Genomic DNA, 20,796 nt, shown 5'->3' on the forward strand with positions numbered 1-20,796 from the left:
AGAAAAGAACCGTACGTCATCGACCACATTTCCCCACCACCACCAGCGGCGGCGTAGCTAACAAAAAGCGGCAAAGAACCTCTGCAAAAGGGGTTGGATCAATTCAAAATGCCTCGCGTTTACATAGGGCGACTTGGCTACCATGTCCGCGAAAAGGACATCCAGCGGTTTTTCGGCAGCTTTGGCAAGCTCTTGGAAGTAGATTTAAAAAACGGGTGAGATTCTTGCTGTGGCCGTAGCTTGGTTCAACGTCAACCAAAATGTCCGAGGCATGCTGTTTTTGTCAGCGACTGGGTGCTTTGGACTCACGCACGCGCTTTACAATATTTGCATATATTATTTCATTTAAGTATGTGCTTTGGGATAGCCCTATAGTATTTAACACGGGAAGCGAGTTTTGGTAACTTTGAATGTAACGTTTTAGTTAAACGCCGCATGGCCAATATGGCGCTCGGATTCGCTACTATGCTAATTTTAGCTTAGCGCATGAACTGCATGAAAGCTCCCAGCGAACGCACTTGGAGATTTATTGTTGTGATTCGTTGTCGTCACGTATTAACGTCCTTTCTCAACAGTTACGGTTTCGTGGAGTTCGAGGACAACCGAGATGCCGACGATGCCGTGTACGAGCTGAACGGGAAGGATTTGTGCGGCGAGAGGGTGATCGTCGAGCATGCCCGCGGGCCTCGGCGGGACCGGGATAGCTACGGTGGGGGTCACTGGGGTGATGATGGGCGCGGTAAGTGAAGTCTTGCAATAATACCCTATCGACCCCTTAACGGAGGGAGGTGTGAATGTGGACTGCACACAGTATTTCTCTCTCTTTTTTTCCTGGTGCTTGCTAACGTAAACTTCACAGGAGGCCTCGTTTATATGTACTTATAAAGCGTTCTCTCATTTTGAGCATATATGTGCAAGCTTACTAAGGAATGAAATGATAGTGGTAGATTGTTAGTCACAAATGAACGTCCAATTATTAATTTTTGTCTGATTGGTACAGTGGAACCTCAAAGGTCACACGCGCAAGGGGATGAAACACGAGTTTAAAAATTGTCAGCTTGCGCATCTACATATAGAGCTTTAACAAACTATTATTTTAATGAGTCTGTCGACCATATTGTTGGTCAATCGATTAATTAAGAAAAACATTTTTAAATCGGGGAAAAATATTTATTGTGCATCCCTTTATTTAAAATCAGAACATAATTTCTAATTGGCAATACATAAAATGCAAGTATAAATTATAATTCATTTATGGAAAAAATGTTGGTGATTGTTTTCTAAAGTAAAAGTAGCAGTTTGAAGATGTTTGCAAATGTCTTATTGTGAATAAACAGTCTGCTTTAATAGAGACTGCTGAAATATGACGATATTTACTGTTGAAGCTGAAGTTCCAAGGCCAATTTTAAGTTTGGCAAAAACTCTTAAGTGTTTCATCAATTATTTAAACAAAAAGTTTGATTATTGATTGCCCCTCTATTTACATGTAAATATTACATATTGAATTTCAAAGAAATTAGGATTTAGCTTTATGAGTTAACATTTAATAAATGTTCAAAGGAGACAAGCTTTTCTTCGCAATTTGAAACATTTTCCAGGTATCTTAATAACGTATCTGTCATGCTTTTGTCAAAACATTCCAGGAATAAAAAAAATTACAGACATATTTTTCCGGCCCGTTTCTTGCCATGGTTGCGTTGAGTGCACCACCCTTCTTCATCCTGCCCCATATTTTACTGCCTTTGTTTAAATCAGCGACCAGTGAGCTGCATTTCAGATGCATTGTCGTCTTGGCTTTCTCGTCTTCGTCCTCACTTGGCAGCTGTTGTTCGCTGCGGCTGGCTTCTTGCTTCTATGGTGAAAGTAGGGTCCAGAGTGCAAACTAAAAGCATTTTAACGTGTCTATGGCGCAAGGATACACCGGCAAGCAAAAATTGATAAATCACATCGGACATTTTGGACATTAGATTTTTGAGGTTCCATTGTAATTTCATGTCCGTACAGAACTATTGTTTTAGTTTGTTCATCTCATTTGTCATCTTGTGTGGTGCTCAGCCATATGCACAGTGGATTTCATTTATTTTTTACTTTTTTGCATTGCATCTTAAATGAAAGAACTTGTGAGTTGTTACACCTCCCTGTCAAGTTCACGCCACTTTTTGCTAGACTTGTTTTGTGTCATTATTTGTTTGGGAGGGGCAACAATTTGCGAGACACACCCAAGAACCAAAGAGCAGAGACTTTTAATTGGATCATAGCAGCTGTATTGTGGCCCAAAAGAGGAACTTGTATAAAATCTTAATTACACCAGTTCACAATTTCAGTTTTGTGTGTGTGGATTTGCTTTCCAAATTTGTGTACCTCACAATCAGTCACTGAAGCCACATCAAGATAATTTTTAATTGAATCATCTGAGGTAGACTAATATTTTTCATGTGGTGTGTTTTTTTATTGATTTATTTTTTTAACTTCTTTATCTTATCTATTTTTATATTCAACATTAACAAAGTCCTTGATGTTTCAATTTGAAAGAGTCCAGTTGCGGGCTGAGGCTGAGAGTCCATTGAGGCAAAAGATGACTGGCTAAGATGACTGCCTGTCCCGTTTGGCCTTGGCTTTCACCTTTACAATGTGTGTGTGACCTTTGCCCCCCCTTGATCCTTGGCTGACCTAACCGGAAGCCATGATGACATCAGCCTTTTGCCAATAGACCAGGGGTGATGGTGAGGATTGCCATTGGTTTCTATGTTGACAGCAAACACATAAGGAGCGGCTCTAGTAATCAACTTGCAATCGTACAAATATTGTGAGTAAAGCGGAACGCTTAGCCTTGTTCTTAACTAAATTTGATCATTTCAAGAACCTCCGATATTGGATGCCTCCCGTCTTGTCTTTGTTACAGGGTTTGGAGGTATTGAAAGAACATCACTGTCCTTTTTTGTTTTTATTTTATGCCGCTAAACCAAAATACCATAAACCGGAGTAAGAAAAAGGCTTTGTGTTGTCGGGCAAAGCTGCAGTGGTGTTCTTTGCAGCAGAGCCCAATCGCCAAATGCACAAAAATTAAAACTTTGTAAAGTTCTAAAGCTTTGTGATTACGTTATGGCGCCAGAGTGACCTTGTTTCATTAAACGCACACTTAAATTACCCTCGCATCGGGCAAGTCTCTAGCACCTACCTTATCCAATTAATATTCGAAGCCATGGTGGTGGTTTTGACTATGTCCACGCGCTGTTGTTTTTAAAGGTAGCAGCCGGAGCCACCCAGGCAAGGACAAGTACGGGCCCCCGGTTCGTACCGAATATCGTCTGATTGTGGAAAACCTGTCCAGCCGCTGCAGTTGGCAGGACCTCAAGGTACAACTTCGACCATCGCTTTGCAGCTGGTTTCGTTAGTGCTGTTGGCCTCACTCTTCAGTCTTCGCCAGGATTTTATGCGTCAGGCAGGTGAGGTCACGTATGCCGACGCCCACAAGGAGCGAGCCAATGAGGGAGTGATTGAGTTCCGCAGCCAGTCAGATATGAAGCGCGCTATAGACAAGTTGGACGGGACGGACATTAATGGCAGAAAAATTCGCCTGGTGCCGGAACGGTCTCGCAAGCGAAGGTCCTACTCTGGCAGCCGTTCCAGGTGGGACTGCTTCTCACACACTCAATGTTTTTTTTGTTTTGTTTTTTTATTGGAAAAATGGATTGCTATATTAGAATGCGTATAATGCCTTTGGCAGATCTCGAAGCCGCCGTCGCTCCCACAGCAGGAGCCGTAGGAGCAGAAGCTCCAGAAGTCGCTCCAGATCCAAATCGAGGTGAGAAAAGTCATTCGAAGTTGTTCAAGAAAAACAAGATAGCCATAGCCAGTAATGGACATCCAACAAAAAAAAATTTGTAACTGTAAGAAACATTACCATTAACTTTAAACTGCCATGAAAACACACAAACTGCAAATCACGCACTTTAAGGTACTTTTATTATTTTTCTACCCTTCGCACCCCTGCCTATATGGATAACTGATCCTTCACAAAAAGCAAACATTGACTGAGATTTTATGCACTACTGACACAAGAGGGTGACATGAATGGTGCATTTAACATACATAAATGTTGCCCCACCCCCAAATCCAGCAAATTCCAGATTTGTCCAACTTCTGTGGCTTTCAATTTCAAACATTGCATTGTATTTTAAGTTTATGTAGCGAGAAAAGCAAGTACAGTTGTGAACTTTGGAAAGTTTAACTCGTGCCATTTCTTTGCATATTTGCTCCATGCAGGTCCGGTTCACACAGCAACAAGAGATCTCCAAGGAAGTCTCGCTCCAAGTCAGGCGAGAGCAAGTCGCGCTCTCGCAATCGCAAATCCCGTTCGCGATCCAAGTCCCGATCCCCAGAGCGCAAATCAAAGTCCCGCTCAATGAGCCGTTCCAAGGTGACGTCTGAGCGGGAATCACGTTCCCCGTCCAAGGAGAAGGCTGACGAGAAGTCCCGCAGTCGCTCAGCCTCCCCTGTTGAGAACGGGAACGATGAGCGTGGGGCCAAATCCGCATCCCGCTCCCCTTCCCCACGTGAGGACGACCGCCGTTCCCCGTCCAGAGAAGGGCGCTCAGCCTCCCGCTCAAGATCTCGTTCGCGGTCTAGATCGGCTTCTCAGGATTAGGGCAGAATTCACATCGAGTGCCAGTCCTTTTCTATACATAGCAAGCAGTAGTGACATTCTGGTTTCCGCTTCCCAGACTGTCCGAATGGGTCTTTAAATTGTTGCTTTTTGTTCTAGTTGCGGTAAGAAAGATTCACTGCATCGTTTGCTGGGGCCTACACATCCAGTTGGCTTCCAAATAGATGTGCAAACAACTTTATTTTGATTTTTCATGGAGAATGGTCAGGTTTCATTAGAACTTCAATTGACTTTTGGCAAAGCCCATGTACACAGATGTCTCTCGTCAGAATTACAGTACTTAAGTATGATATTTCAGATTTTTTGGTTGTTGTTTTTTCCGCATAGAATTTTTAAGAGGAGCATAACGGTGTTGTTGCCATTGAACTCAAATACAGCAGAGTGTGGAAGGTCTACTTGTGTTCTTAAACTCCTGATTTATGGAAATATTCTTGTTCATTTTTTCCTTTATACTGGCCACTCAAGTCAAGTGTTTTTTGTTATGATTATGTGTTTATTAAAGGTCTTTAACTCACGCGTTGGTCTGTGAAACTGTTGTCGATATGACCCACATTCTGCTAATTATATAATAAAAACACTCCATTAATAAAGCTTGATAAGAGATTAAAAGGCAGATGCTGTTTAGGTGACTTCATAGTCACTAATGAATCCAGTTTGGACCGTCACAAAGCAGTGTGGTTCTGCTCGAGTGTCGACTGCTTCATGCGTCCGCGCATGCGCAGTGAGAGCCCGGGGGCCGCAGGAGAGCAGAGCTGGTAAGCCCAAATTTTCACTTCTAAAATTGACCCACAGCGGCGAATTAGCTCAATATTTAGGGATGTCGTGCGTATTTGTGTGGTGCTGTAGTGATAACAATTGATCTAATGTAAACACATTTGCCGTTTGTGTTTTCCTCAAGCGGGGAGACGTTTTAGCTTTATTAAGGGCACCATCACCCACCAAGCTTTTAGCATAAATTTAAGAAAATGGCACCGCTGTAATTGTCGTAATTGATTTAATTAGTTGAACATAGCACAAACCGCTTTGTTTCCGTTGGACACCCAAACGCTTGATGTTATGACTAGGTTAAAAAAAAACTAACCGGAATACGTCTCAGCGTTCGTTTAAAAAAAAAAAAGTCGTTTTAAGGTTTTCGATACTGTTTTTTGCTTTAAGCCTTTCCCAACCTCCGCCATTTTAAATGAAATGTGAAGACTGGCACATTAATATGTATATGTTGATGTATCGCTGTAGTTTATTTTATTGGAGGTAATAGCTGTTTAAAAGTCATACAGTGTGTCTTCATTGTACAAAATAACGCTCGTAAATACTGTACTGACTTGGCATATAAAAGGTTCACGGGAACACGGGTCCGTGGTGTCTGCTCATTTTTATTTTATTTGTTTAAATTTACTGATACTGTGACATTGCTTAATTGTGAATCATTAATTACAGTTGAGGTCAATATAGTATAATTGCTCTTAATTTAAGAACAGGAATGCCTGCAAACTGACCACGCTGATAAATACTGTAACAGTGTTGTAAATTAGACGAGGTTACAGTGTCAATTAAGTCTAGGGTCAAATTGACTTGTCATCTCCTTAATCTGAAGGTTTTCCAGAACAATCCAAAAATTCCTGTGTATTTTCTGCTTTATAGAGCTTGAATTTCACATTAGAAGAGGCTATGATCAATCTAGGTAATCTTTGCTTATTTTCTATACAGTGCAACCTGGATGCTGGTCAACTTCAGATAAAACGTTCTCCCGCTTAATCAGGGAAGGAAGGTAATGATAAAAATGACAGTACTAATGCATGTTGTGTTGCAGCACTCCAAAGTAAAGCACAGGGCCACCACTATGAGTGCCAAAGTCAACATGGAGTGTCCGCCCAAAGAGCCCAACTGTGCCCCCGTGGCCCCGCCCGCGCTGCCCTCCCCTTCGCCAGGCGATGCCATCCTCCTCTGCGGGGTGGATAGTGTGGCCAAGCAACCTCGGCCTCAGACGCATACCACCACAGCTCTTCTCCTACCAGGTGATGACACGCAACCTTAGATAGACATACAATCCACTTTGTACAGTTCAAATTAACATGGACAAAAAGTCAACGATTGAAGTAGTCATGAAGTGCTGACTGACTGAAACACGTGATTTTACTGCTGTATTTTCTGATCTGACGTGTTACAATATCTCAGGTGTCGATAGCGCATTTTGCAAAATAAAATATTTGCACAAACCTCCACCTCTGGCATGCACAGGGAAGGAAAAAATCTTGGAGAACTGGAAACTTAGTCGGAACTTAACTGACCTCTTAGAAATTTATCTGATCATCACACATCCAGTCAAGAGCGACCAATCACTTCCCCTGTACTAAGGACACCTGACCAGACTTAAAATCATCCCTGAGGCAAAAGTGGGCCAGCCGACTCACAATTCAGCTTCAAACAGGTTCAAAGAAGACATAATATTATGGAAAATTGACTTCATTGCTTGTATGCAAATAGTTGGGTCTCACAAGTGCCTGCACCCATCAATTGTGAAATTGCACAACCAAATACACTTTTATATTTACAAACAGAGCCTAGTAGTGCTGAGGAAAAGTGTGATCACAGGTTAACTAAAACACTTTGAGGACTTGAAGCCAGTTGAACTGAAAGCATCTCCTGAAGTGGCCACTTGTTGTTAGGCAGAAGTTGTGTCAATATGCTTCGCAAAAATTGTTACAATATACGCCAGTTGCTCACGTAACTGTTTCCTTAGCAACATAGGCCAGAGGGCTCCGATGCGTCACACTGCAAAGAAATGCTCAAGAAAAGTCAGAATAATCAGGACAGATGCTGGCACTAGAAAATGATTCAAAAATGCTTCTAGAAGTATTTTGAGAGAAATATATAATTCAACCGTAAATTCACATTTGAATCACAGTATATTTTTTCCATCTACCACAGCACTGTCTTCTGAAGCGGGTAGGCCTACTTGCCTTTAATGCAAAATGGTCACTGTTTGCACTCTTTTACAGCTCAAGCTCCGGGCCACCAAAAAGTGGAGCTGGCGCCTACTATGGCAGTGAGTGATCCAAGTAAAACGGGCAGGGCCACTGAGACAGTCAAGCCCACTTTGACAGCGCAGGTGGCAGGGGCTTGTAGCATCGTCCACGTCCTCGAGTGGAAGGAAGGGATGGCCATCCTGCCCGGGAGTAACCTCAAGGTGTACTCATGTTATTCATTTGTGACAAGTTGTATGTTGATATGGTGACTCATTTGTTTTCACTGTAATTTAGTGTAAGTAAGTTGAACATGATTAAAATGCTAGCAATAAAAACAATAATTTTCAATATATAACAGAATGGATGTATTAAAGCAGTCAGAAACCTGACAGTGCATTACTAAGCAACTCAGGTATTACCTGCACAAGGACTAAAGGTATAAATAGATAAAAGAAAGGGTAAAAAAACTAAACTGTGTCATTTGTGTGTGCGCATGTGTCTGTTTTTGTGGTTGTTTAGTTCTGTGTCAGTGATGTAGGAGCCCTGAGTACATTGATCACTCCAGGAACCACCAGCACCACCAATGAACCTGCAGCAGGGACTTCTAGTAGATTGATCAATGCAGAAAGCTCCCCACTGGACAAGCAAGGTAAGCCATTACAGACACCGCAATTTTGCTCATTGCACATTTCGGAGAGATAGAAATCAACATCTGCACATCATTCATTTGTTCATTACAGAAGCGTATTGCAAACACTTGGAAAAATACCCTCATGTTTTTCTGACATTTTTTTGGGGGGGGGGGTCGTTTTTTGTGTATTTAAAAAAAAAAAAGTAAAAACGGGGAAAAAATACTCAGAAAAATGAAAAAAATTGTCAGAAAAACTTAACAAAAAATTAAACAACAAAAAAAACAAAAAAAACAAAGCCCCCGCCAAAAATTACTCAGAAAAAATCTACTCAGAAATTGTTTTTGTCACGTGAATGCAATACGCTTCCGTACTTGCTAGCTCTCAATAAAATAACCTTAGAGGGACAACAAGTTGTTTTTTTTAAATATTGGTACTCAGAAAAACAGAAAAAAATTCAATACAACAGAGGAGAAAAAAAAACGAATTTCATTTGCTATCCTTGTCAGTTTCAAGTTATTGCAGTGACCAGTGTGAGTTTATATTTCTTTAATAGAGGGTACCAACAATTTTGCCCACATGTTGTATTCCATATACTATACTTTACTGCTTGTGGTTGTGAGGTGAGAATCTTCACATAAAAAAAAAGCTTGACAAAAAAACTTAAATTCAAATTCGAAGGCTCCGCAGTACTTCAAATTCTCAAGCGTTTCTTTACGATAATATATTCTACGTGCCTCCTACTACTACTAGTCTAAACAAAGTATTCTGATTAATATTGCGTTTGTGAAATATGAAGTAAGTAGAAAAATACACACGTTTTTTTTGTTTTTTTTATCCAACTCATGGCCTGCCATTTTGCCTTGTAATGTCACTTGCTGTTGACTGAAAATGACATCAGAGTGCCCAAGGGTTTAGGTAACAACCATCATGGCTTACCTGTTTTCTGGGTTTGGTGATGTTTGACCTGACTTCCCCTATAAGTACAGTATAACCCTCCCACCCCCCATCCCCATAGTCCAAAGTATATCAGAGGCCTGTTATTATTCAGATGTGCCAGCTCCTGTGGTCTTAGTGAGCGGTGCAGGTGTAGAGCCAGAGAGGTTACTTCAGGTCAAACCGGAGGTCCAGATGGGACCGGGCCAACAGAACCATGATCCCAGAGCTCAGAGGATTTACACAGAGGAACTACGCAGAGAGCCTATGGTAGATAAGTACGTTGCTGCACCACTCACTCACTCACTCACTCACTCACTCACTCACTCACTCACTCACTCACTCACTCACTCACTCACTCACTCACTCACTCACTCACTCACTCACTCACTTTTGGGAGGCACATGCAGTTAAGACTCCTTCCGTGGTCCCTCAGGAGGAGTGTTGGAGTGGACAAGGTCCCAGCTGGCGCGAGGGTCTCCTCTTTAAACATTGATCATCTGAAGCCCATGAGGAAGAGGAAGAGAAAGGAATACCTGGGCCCCTCTGATGAAGACTCCGACATGGAGGGCATGGTGGGAGGTTCTCAAGTCCTCAATGTAATGTAGTCTTCTTTAAGTATGTTTAAAGTAAACACTGGTATACTATGTCTCTCATTTGGTAAAATTTGTAAGAACTAATAGGAAGATTATTGCTGACCTTTGTCTGCATATTAACCTTAACTTGCTCTTAGACAACTTGAAAAGGAGGTGGACATTTTTTTTATTTGCAGAAACCAGTGTTGGAACAGCTTCATAACCTTCAACTTTTTTTTAGGAGGACAAAATGGAAGATCTGAAAGCAGATGGGAGATACATCAGAGGAGGTGGGATTGATTACCATGTTATGCTTTTGTTTAGTTCATGACCCCATTGTTGCTTCCACCATAGAGGTTATGTTTGTTAATTCGTTCACCAATAAGACAGCATGGTGATGTATTAGTGTGCACGTCCGCCTCACAGTCGAGAGGTTCTGGATTTGAATCTCAGCTTAGGTCTCTCTGTGTGGATTCTGTTTCCATAGTATTCAAAATGAATTACACATTAAATGTGAAAAAAAAATACAACTCCCACTTAACATGCTCATAATGTTACAAATGAGTATTAGTATAATAATTCTTAGTAGCTAAAATAGGATGCATGAAACTTGTGGTTGGATCAGTAAGGTGAGTGGGGATCATCAACTTCTTTGGTTGACTGTACCCGGAGTCCTGAGCAGAGAGAAGATGACCATATTTAGACATGTGCGTTGATCTGACATCATCTTGTGCCAAAAGTCGAAGAAGAAAAAAATGCTTCAACGCTACCAGTGAAGTCACAAGGTGTAATGCTACATAGTATTCATTTGGCAAGCATGCCACAATTACCCCCAAACCTGATGTCATGTAGAGATTATATAACACACATTTGCACTTCATCAGTCCTTTACATAATTCAGTTTAGAATGATTTATCATGGTGTCCTGCATTGAAGGGGGAGACATGAAGACGGAGCAGTGGACGTGGACTCAGTATCTAGAAGAAACCAAAACTATCGCTGCACCTGACAAGCTTTTCCAAGAGGTACCTTTTCACATGGTTTATATTCACATCTGTCTTTATTTAACATGGTATCTTTTTTACTTTTAATAAAAAAAAACTTAATTAATTTTAATGCTGCAGGTGGATGTCATCTGCCATCATCATTGCAATCGTTAATCATTTTCAGGGATTCATCTGAATTCTTTGTCGATTTTGCTTTATGTTATGGTAGCATGCCATTGGAGGTCTTACTGTATATTAGCCTGAGCCAGGGTTTGAGCATATTAAAAATGTGGTTCTTATTGGGACCATCTTAGTCACTCATGTTCTTTATTGTACAACACAGTGACACACTGTAAACTAAGGATTAAAAAAACACACACAACCTACTACAGTACTCATTCGGTGAACTGATAAAAACTGACCCGGGACCTGTATTGGGTGCTGAGCCAAAATTCTAGTCAGCTTTTGAGTCATTGTAATGTCATGAGATCTGGTTTTGGGTCACCAGGTGCTTTACGGCTACTGCTCCACAGAGATGGTTTAAATACATACATATATTCTAATAAAGCACCTTTGTATTTTAATCTCTGAGAAATATTTTCTCTTTGTCCAGACTCAGAGAGCACCTGCAGTAAAGAATGGCTTCAAACAGGGGATGAAGCTGGAGGGCATCGACCCACAACACCCATCCATGTACTTTGTTCTTACTGTGGCCGAGGTAAGACACATTTTTACAACATCCATCTTCTTGGCCAACATTGTCATGTCAGGTCAGGTTCAGTTGAGTACTTTATGAAACCCGTGCAAACTGCCTTGTCGTGCTTGGTCACGGTGGCAATGGGGCTTTTTGACTCATGTCATCATGCAGGTGTGTGGCTACCGCCTGCGCCTCCATTTTGATGGCTATTCCGACTGCCACGACTTCTGGGTGAATGCCAACTCACCCGATGTGCACCCTGTAGGCTGGTGCGAGAGCACAGGACATAAACTGCACACTCCCAAAGGTCAGCGGTGACAATGCTCTAACCACGCCTAAAGTACTTTTCCATTAATGTCTGTGTCATCACCACTTCCCCAGGTTGTAAAGAAGAAGAGTTTACATGGACCAACTACTTAAGAATGACTAAAGCACAAGTGGCCCCCAAAGAGCTGTTTGCCAGCCCTGGAAGGGTAATTTATACTAATTGATATGATTACATGATAAAATGCTTACATGGATGAGGTTATTGATTTGCATTATGCCAACAAAACTGTTAGGACACAGCTTTTGATCACTTAATCAGTCATTTGTGGGTTGGACTAGACTTTCTCGCTGAAGCGTAATTATTCATCTTATAAAGACATGTTTTTGGTGTGGAAGAACTTGACTTCACCTGACTCAAAGATAATGGCATAGAACATACAATCAGATGAATGTGATCAATGTCAATACTTTTTTCAGTGTTGCATATACAGTATGAGTAATATTCATCCTTTTGTCAGAGAGCATAATACAGTAGCACACTGCCATTGCTTACATCCACATTGCTTAAGGTCTGTATAGGTGTAAAAGGTGGTGTTTGACTGCTGTGCCTTGAAGTGACAATGCACAGTTGCACAACAGGACTGTTTCGGGATTATACTTCATTTGTGAGAAAGTACTTGACGTAGTCAGCACAAAAACAAGACTCCCACAACTTTATGTAGCAATTAGTGTACAGCGGTTTAATAATTAGAAAACACATTTAGAAATGGTTTTGTTTCTTCTACTTACTGGTAATATTCTTTCATGCCTGCCATTTAATAGATTGACACAAAGTGTGACTTCGAGATAGGGATGAAACTTGAGGCTGTTGATCGCATGAACCCTTCCCTCATCTGCGTAGCAACCATCACCGACATGGTGGACGACCGCTTCCTTGTGCACTTTGACAATTGGGACGACACATACGACTACTGGTGAGCCTCAAAAATCCAGATATTGTGCCTAAATCCGATGTTTACACTTGTTGTTTACACTTTAACCGAAAACAGTTAAGATACCCAATTATAGCAAGGCATCACTTTAACTGAGGCCTTGTTGCATGTGTAAAACTCATTTAAGGCACAGACAATTGTCAGCTGCGAAATCAATTAGTAAACAACAAGCAGAAAGTAGAAAAATAAAATAAAAAAGTATGTTCTTTAAAAAGGTATATTAGGGCCACACTAAAAAAATACAATTACAAGTTTAACAACATGAAAAGCATTCAATCTTATGCAAAAAAAGGTCAGTTTTTTTCTCATCCTATTAACTCATTCACTCCCAGCAATTTTCACTGAAGCAACCCCCTTCGCTCACGGCCGTCTGTTTTACGGGATTTTGACTGATTTTGCAATATTGTGTTCTATTGCTGTAAAAACATGGAAACTACCAAAATAAAGATTAGAGTCTCTTCTTTCATCAGGAAAAAAAAAGTATATTTCTATCTGTTTCCCTTTTGCAGCAATTAGCATTAGAGTATAGCTAAGTTTCATCATTATTCACAAATCTGTTTAAAACAGTGGGGGAAAGAGCTTTTTGCAACATGGCCCTGGTTGATCTCTTATACTCTGCTGCCAACTGCTGGGTGTTAAAAAAAACATAAAACGTATAAATATGTCTTTGGGAGCATGGTAATATTTGAAATAGAACATGGGGACATACATTGGAAGCAAATTAGTTAATAGTTTTCTGTGTCTCAGTTTGGCCTTAGACCAGCTTGCGTTTGACCATGTAAAAGAGGTTTAGACATTTAAAAACCTTAAAAGTACTCTGAGTACAACAGTAATGTTTTTGTATGAAATTGATGATGATTAACATTATTCTGTGTGCCTCCCCTAGGTTTTCCTTTCAATTACAGTTTTGTCAACACTGGTTGTTAAATATGTTGTTACATTATGCAGGTGTGATGCCACCAGTCCATACATCCATCCTATTGGTTGGTGCCAGGAGAGAAATCTGGGCTTAACACCACCCCAAGGTGAGAACATCATTATTTCACTTGTTGTATTTTTGTTAGGTAGGTCATACCTTCCCTCATATTCCAATGTATCGGTATCTGTTCTGTGTTGTTGTTTTCTGAAAACAGCTAACAACATGGCGTGCAATTTACTATGCATACCACATGCATGCATCAACATACACTTTACTATTGTAATTAAATAAAATAGCACATTAACACAACACTTGTCTGGTGAGCTTTGCATTAAAAGTAGACACAGACACACACACAGAACTGAAATAAGTTTTTTTTTCACGTTATTTCAATTTGTTTTGTTCCAGATTATCCTGGCCAAGGAGCGTTCTCTTGGTCCAACTACCTGCATGAGACCTGTTCTAAGGCAGTTTCAGCCGACTCATTTAAAATGGTGAGAATGTGTGACATTCAGTAAGAAATTACTTAAAACTCATCTTCAAAATAGCGTACAGCTAATATATTTCCTCCACCCCTCTTTGTTTGAGTATTGTTGTTGTTGTTGTTGTTGTTGTTGTTGTATTAATGTTGTCCTACGAATGACTGGCAAACAGTCCAGCCTCTCGCACAAAATCACCTGCAACCTTAAAAAGAACAAGCGGTCTAGAAAATGGATTGATGGATGCTTGGATGTTTTATTATTATTATTGTAGGTAACAAAGTTAAGCAGAGTTAATTGTTGTCATGATAATGTTGTAGGTAATCAGCTGTCCGGCAACACAATTTGTTTTTTTCATTGTATTTACTATGCAATAAATAGTGTGTCATTTTACATTATATGAAGATAGAGAGAAGAGCAAAGATCAGAGCTTCTCTATAATTTTCAACTTCAATGACAACTCGCTCCTCCAATTTCTCTGGTCCATGTCTAGTGTGGTACATACCATGTCACCAAACATACTTGTCACTGGGTGTGGAAATCTTTGAATGTCTCACGATTTGATTCAATTCCGATTTTTGGGTCTGCGATTCGATTCAGAATCGATTTTCGGTTAAGAATGATTTTTTATTCAAAATGATTTGATTGACAATGACTTTTGCTTCAATTTATAGATGTGCAAAGAATCATAATGATCTACTCCAGTCTGACTCGCTAATGCTAATTAGCGCGCTACTCGCGGCACTTTTATCACTCAAAAGAACGGCTCCACGCTGCAAAAAAACAACTTTTATTGGAATAACTTGATCGTGACTTTTTCCTTCTACTCTAATGTGGCTACAACTTAACAGTGTATCAGACAGCGTGGAACCACACTGCCCCTAAGTGGGCAAATCGAGTACAACATGAACAGCGCTCCCAATAAAGGCACACACAGACAAAGGCAAGACAGTATAAAATAATTTAAATAAAATTGATTTTGAGATATTTAAAATGGATTCTGAATCGTACTAAATGAGAATCGCCATTCTTATGAGAATCGATTTTTTTTGCCACATTCCTACTTGTCATCCTTTGAATGGGCCGACTGACTGATTACAAGTTTGAAGATGCCTTTGATTCTTATTAGAGGACATACCTCTATGTCCCTATATGAACATGTCCCTATGGTCAGATTATTAAAAACAAATTCAGATTCAAATTACTTCTATGACTGCTGTGTGTTTTTTCTTTCATTAACAGAGGGGTAGCAACAATTGTCAGAAAAGTCAGATGCTTTCGAGTTTTTCCGTGTCCTAATGTAGTCAGAAACAACTGTGAGACTGAAGCAGATGTTCAACAGTGCTATCTTCCTGTAAACATGCAGCGCCCAGCCCACAGCTTCCAGCCTCAAATGAAACTGGAGGCTGTGGACAAGAGGAGTCCTGGTCTCATCAGAGTGGCAACGGTGGAAGAAGTTGAGACTCACCGTATTAAGGTATTTTGTTTGTGTGCGTGTGTGCGCATATGAGAGCTTTATTCTGGTATGCCCCCATGTTTATTCTTTCCTCAGATCCACTATGATGGATGGAGTCACGTCTATGACGAGTGGATTGACTCGGACCACCCTGACATACACCCAGCAGGCTGGTGTGAGGCCACCGGTCACCCGCTCAAACCCCCACCACAGGACACTAAAATACAGCAAACGCACGGTAACTCTTGTGTATTAAAAGCAATCCCCAGATACCATGCAAATATGCCCTCTAGTGGTTGCGAGTAGAAAAGCCATGATATTTGAGCAATCTCATCCTAGTTTTTGTGATTTTTCTGTTTGTGATAACAGCATGCAGTTGTGTCATGACGTTTAAAAGACAAGCCCAAAAGATGTTCCAAATAGAAAATACAATAAAAAAAGTCAGTCACAGTCTTGTTGTGTATACCGCATGTTCGTGTGTCATATCTATCCACTTAGGTCAGAGGGAGCCTCCTATTCTGGCCCAGTCCACTTATCCTCCTTCTGTTCCCTGTAAGCCCATCAGCCACACCAGAACCAACAAGTATAACTTCCACAACAGGTGAGTTCACTCTCTGGATTCAGGTATTCATACTGTGCAGTTTCTAATGTCAAAAATGAGATATTTCACTAAATGGAGGCCCTGCTTTCAAACAGGAAGTGTCCAACTCCAGGTTGTGACGGTTCAGGTCACGTGACCGGTCGCTTCACGGCGCATCACTGTGTTTCGGGCTGCCCATTAGCTGAGCGCAACCAGGGCAGGCTCAAAGTGGAACTGTCAGACTCTGAGAGTAAGAGGAGCGTCTTTTTTGGCCAGAGAACCAAGAAGACACATTATCGTGGCAGGTAAAGGTGCGTGTGTGTGAGTTTGAATGAACTTTTGTTTTTAGTTTATTTTTCTTGACCTTTTTTTCCCAGGATTGGCCGTCCACCCAAATATAGGAAGAACCAGCAGAGAGATTATCAGAGTAAGTTTATAGTTTATATACATTAGTGTGTATTAACCAGTCTGGATCATTTTTATACTTCAGAAAAGCTTATTAATTATAAATGTTTTTAATTTTTGGTATTATCTTGGTTCCTGCATTATCTATAATTCTGGATTTATTATTCATTTATTATTATTATTGTTATTTTTATTTAAAAAAAAAACTATTATTGTTGTTGTAATCTTTTTATTATAATTTATAATTATTATTATTAGTAGTAGTAGTAGTATTGCATTGGAAAAAACTGGTTCATATGAATGAATGACTAGTAGTAGTAGTAGAATTGACATAAAATAGGAAGTAATTTCTTAGTTCCAAACTCAACTATACAAACATGCATGGACTGTGAACTAACTTGTCACAGGTCATAAATTAAATATACTACAGTAAGATACATTTTGGAGTGCAATATTGCAATACATGACAGGTATTTGATAGGTATTGCACATTACCGGTATATAAATTTGATATCTGTAGTAAAAGTATATGGAGCAGATAATGAAAGTGGATATTGTGATTTGTGTTTTGGTCATCAGACATGTCATCCGAGTGTGTCTATCCGTCGCTGTTTGTGTCGACACTGAGCGGTCAGTCAGACCGCACTCTGTCTCTGTGCTGGGAGCAACACTGTAAACTACTACCTGGCGTCCTGGGCATTCCCGCTAGTCAGGTGGCGGCTTGGAGTGTTGAGGAGGTGAGCTGATGATTTTAAATTTTTGGTCTATTTTGAATACCATATGGTGTAAAAAAAAGTGCTATATAAGTTGAGTCCATTTACCATTTCAACTAACTAATGTGATGTTTTGGGTGTCTTCTACTGCAGGTCTTCAACTTTGTGCATAATCTAATTGGTTGTGAGGATCAGGCCCGTCTTTTTAAAGAAGAGGTATGATGCCCACATGTGTTTGACTCAATCACAGTACAATGTAACCTTTGAAATCAGAATGTCCCAGAGGCCATATACCAAAACTTACTACTTGAACTTCTAACCTTGTCTTTGTCACTTAACAAATGCATTTTTGCCACTATCCATCCCTATTTACCACAGTGGTTTAAAAGTAAGTGAACACTTGACACCTGTAGGGGGAGCCCTGGAATGTGAAAAGAGAAGTTCCTGAATTATTTATGGTTGGATAGAGTGGTACAAAAATGTACTCATGTAAGAGTGCTGTTACTTCAGAATAATAGAAATTGAAGTAAAGATTAAAAAAAATAGTCCTCCAAATAATTACTTAAGAGTCAGAAAGTACTCAGTCAAAAAACGACTCAAGTACTGAGTGACTGGTAAGGAACTTTTGATAATTTTTTATTTGAGCATGTACGTCAAACAAAATAAACCCACTCGTTTAAATCATGTGACGTTTGCAAGCTGAGCCTTGATTGGTCGTTACCTGCAAGTGGCAAAATGGTCGCTCACCGAGATGGATAAAAAAAAAACGGTGGATCTTGCTGCTTAATTCATATTTCAAAAACGCAATATTAATCAGAATGCCGTGTTCAGACTAGTTGGGGGAACATATAACATACTACTGTAAATCATTTTTTGGGGTTGATTTCCCATTTAACTACTTGTTTGTGTGCGCCATCCCACGGCAGATGATTGACGGCGAGGCCTTCCTACTACTGACTCAGGCCGACATCGTGAAGATCATGAGCATCAAACTCGGCCCCGCCCTCAAGATCTCCAACGCCATCCTCATGTTCAAGAGCACGGACGAGGCTCTCAAATGACTCGGTCTCCTCGCTTGGGGTTAGGGTGGGGTCGTGGGTGCAGTCATCACGTGCCAAATTCATTGTGCAAGGCAAAGACCCTTGCCTGAGCCCTTTTTGTGTGTTTCGTGTCCTGTGCCCATCAGATGGTGTGGGGAGGTGTACCAGTAGAAGTAAAGGACAATTTAGGAAGAATGTGACAGACTCCAAATAGATACCAGGGTGAGTGAGGGAACATCATAACATTTTCGTTGAAGAAAGACTTGCATCATTGAGCTTAACTTTCCCAAAAAGTGAGTTCGTGTCGCGATCTGTAATGTTGTATTTGATGATCTTATGGCTGGAAATGACTCAAAGAAGTGACAAAATACTATAACAAGTTCTATTAGAGATTTTTTTGTTTTACATTTTAAAAATAATATCAAATGATTTGCACACTGCTTAGAGATACTGCTAACGATGGACGTCTTGTCACTTTCCATCGTTGACTTGCTATCTAACAGCCAATCAGAGTGATCCGTTATCGCAACTGCTGACACCGTTTTTCATGTACAATCTGTTGAAAACGGCTCGCCGATCAACTGCGCATTCATTCAAGTCATATCCGAGAAGTGCAATGACAGGAAAAAGTACAACCTCTTAATTCTTCATATGTACAAAGAAATTATAAACCTCTATCTAGTAGCAATTGCTAAAGAATTTGAGAACAAAAAAGTAATAATAAACACATTATTTAGGAATTTTAAATAGTTCTTATTACATATCTTTATTATCTCAATTACTTCAGGAACACATATTGTCTTGAAGGAACTTTGCCAGTAAATAACACCAATAACAAGCACAAAACACACACAGCTCTAACGAAAATGTACAAGTGTCATTATGTTGTAAAAAAGAAAAGAAAAAAATAGAAGGACAATTGTATATCATTGAACCAGGTAAACAAACATTGTCTTGAAAGTACAATGAAAATACAGGACAGCAAAACAAAACTAGTTGGTAGATTTCTACAGTAAAAACAATGTAAACTTTCCCAAAATAATGCTTTTTTTCAAAATCATTTCAAATACATGCAAAGTGAACCTTGATTTAATATGTGATTATATAATCACATATTAAATCGCAATATTATGGGGGCGGGGGGATGTATACATTTACAACATCGGATATGCTTTTTTTTTTCTTAAAATGTGGAAAAATAACATATTTATTCATTTTCTTTATTATATTCTTCAAGTGGAAAATTCAACATTCACTCTTATCATCTTTCTGAGTCATTTACAGCTGTAAGATTCCCATTTGTCCATAAAATTTATTTATTTTATTTATTTATTTATTTATTTTTAATCTCTTCACCTTAAAATTGTCACGGTGGGAATGAATAGAACCCCCCCCCCCCCCCCCACACACACACACACACACATTTTTCATTGCAAAGTGACATCCACTGATCAGCTGACTTGAATTTCTGAAATGCACAATCATTATTTACAGGGGTTCCCCATTTACAAAAGCACAATCAGTGTTGCCATTTTAGCAATTTGGTTGACATATTTACTGACTTTTCTGTCCCAATATAGCAAATATTTTTCGAAAAGTGACGAATGAGTAACTTCCCAAACAGTCCGCGTATCTCATTTTAAGCACCATTGAATTATGTTGTTGATGCCATTTTGCTTGATAAACGGTGCAAAGGAATTATTGGGGAAAAGCAATACTGATGCAACTCAAATTCAAAACAAAAATGACATAGTAGGGCAGGTAAATAAGATTTGTTGTTCAGAATGAATTGAAATTCTGGTTAAAAGCAACATGTAAAGTTGAAATGCAGTGTACAAATGAAAAGTGAAGAGTGTGGTCAGTGACTAATACATAATGCAGTAAACTAGGCCGGCCATTGAAGCTCTTTGAAGCTTCTTTTTGTGCAATAATAATAATAATAATAATAAACTATTTCAGTATTTATTATTGGAAAAAGAACTAACTGAAAGTTTGTGACTGATGTATTTTTCAGGTTTTATTTTTGCCTTTCTTGTGTTTTGTGCCTCAAATGTGTCCCACTTTGAGTACCACTTAAAAATAAAAATAAAAAAGTACAGGAGCTCAGTTATGATGCTGAATCTAAATGACAGAACTTTTATTGCATTATTTTTATGCAAGAAATTATTTGTGAATGCATTGGCATTGGAGCACAACTGTGAACCCCAAATGGGATTAGAGTGTTTAAATCACTATGAACAAGTTTACATTAATAATGTGTTCTTTAACAGGTTTACACTTGTGTCATTGTCATGATTGGATTTTGTGCGTTATTTCACTGGAATGTCTTAAGGGCTCTTGGCTTTTTTTGTGTCTCTCTGGTGTGTGTGCGTGTGCTAAGATGATGTCAAATGTCATTCAAATAAATGTCCGAAGTTGATTTTTTTTTCTCTCGTTTATTCTTTTTCACAATTATGATGTACGCCCACATAACGGAGTGAAATGTACTGCCGT

General features: G+C 39.7%; 2 protein-coding genes across 6 annotated transcripts; both read left to right on the plus strand.

Moving 5' to 3' along the window:
• The first annotated feature begins 10 nt into the window (after positions 1 to 10).
• Positions 11 to 5,180, plus strand: LOC147179394 (serine/arginine-rich splicing factor 6-like). Its single transcript, XM_086067738.1, has 6 exons — positions 11 to 215; positions 576 to 739; positions 3,247 to 3,356; positions 3,428 to 3,630; positions 3,728 to 3,805; positions 4,267 to 5,180. The coding sequence occupies exons 1-6, from the start codon at positions 109 to 111 to the stop codon at positions 4,646 to 4,648; spliced, it is 1,044 nt and encodes a 347-aa protein (XP_085923864.1). The 5' UTR covers positions 11 to 108; the 3' UTR covers positions 4,649 to 5,180.
• A 178-nt stretch (positions 5,181 to 5,358) lies between these two features.
• l3mbtl1 (L3MBTL histone methyl-lysine binding protein 1) lies at positions 5,359 to 20,722 on the plus strand. 5 transcript variants are annotated; one of them, XM_086067735.1, is made up of 22 exons: positions 5,359 to 5,421; positions 6,474 to 6,678; positions 7,663 to 7,850; positions 8,149 to 8,278; positions 9,310 to 9,472; positions 9,631 to 9,793; positions 10,011 to 10,059; positions 10,706 to 10,794; positions 11,369 to 11,473; positions 11,624 to 11,759; positions 11,834 to 11,925; positions 12,542 to 12,693; positions 13,660 to 13,736; positions 14,039 to 14,124; positions 15,476 to 15,586; positions 15,662 to 15,803; positions 16,064 to 16,166; positions 16,262 to 16,450; positions 16,523 to 16,572; positions 17,130 to 17,287; positions 17,417 to 17,479; positions 18,190 to 20,722. In XM_086067735.1, exons 2-22 carry the CDS (start codon positions 6,504 to 6,506, stop codon positions 18,322 to 18,324), a joined length of 2,556 nt encoding a protein of 851 aa, XP_085923861.1. In that variant the 5' UTR covers positions 5,359 to 5,421; positions 6,474 to 6,503; the 3' UTR covers positions 18,325 to 20,722. The 5 variants fall into 5 exon arrangements, 4 of the variants coding, with proteins under 4 accessions (XP_085923861.1, XP_085923859.1, XP_085923863.1 ...); XM_086067733.1 differs by having other exon boundaries at positions 5,385 to 5,421; positions 6,371 to 6,678; XM_086067737.1 differs by lacking the exon at positions 5,359 to 5,421 and adding an exon at positions 5,428 to 6,344.
• The last annotated feature ends 74 nt before the right edge of the window (positions 20,723 to 20,796 follow it).

Source organism: Leptonotus elevatus, chromosome 2 (assembly GCF_054856555.1).
Source record: "Leptonotus elevatus isolate MCC_2025b chromosome 2, RoL_Lele_1.0, whole genome shotgun sequence".
NCBI lineage: Eukaryota > Metazoa > Chordata > Actinopteri > Syngnathiformes > Syngnathidae > Leptonotus > Leptonotus elevatus.

Excerpts from the sequence above, each read along its gene's own strand:
- LOC147179394 (XM_086067738.1), top strand. The coding sequence starts at position 109 with ATGCCTCGCGTTTACATAGGGCGACTTGGCTACCATGTCCGCGAAAAG. Across the intron at positions 3,631-3,727 it reads TACTCTGGCAGCCGTTCCAG|ATCTCGAAGCCGCCGTCGCT; the intron begins GTGGGACTGCTT and ends TGCCTTTGGCAG. Across the intron at positions 3,806-4,266 it reads CGCTCCAGATCCAAATCGAG|GTCCGGTTCACACAGCAACA; the intron begins GTGAGAAAAGTC and ends TGCTCCATGCAG.
- l3mbtl1 (XM_086067733.1), top strand. The coding sequence starts at position 6,435 with ATGATAAAAATGACAGTACTAATGCATGTTGTGTTGCAGCACTCCAAA. Across the intron at positions 11,474-11,623 it reads TTGTTCTTACTGTGGCCGAG|GTGTGTGGCTACCGCCTGCG; the intron begins GTAAGACACATT and ends GTCATCATGCAG. Across the intron at positions 17,480-18,189 it reads CCCGTCTTTTTAAAGAAGAG|ATGATTGACGGCGAGGCCTT; the intron begins GTATGATGCCCA and ends ATCCCACGGCAG.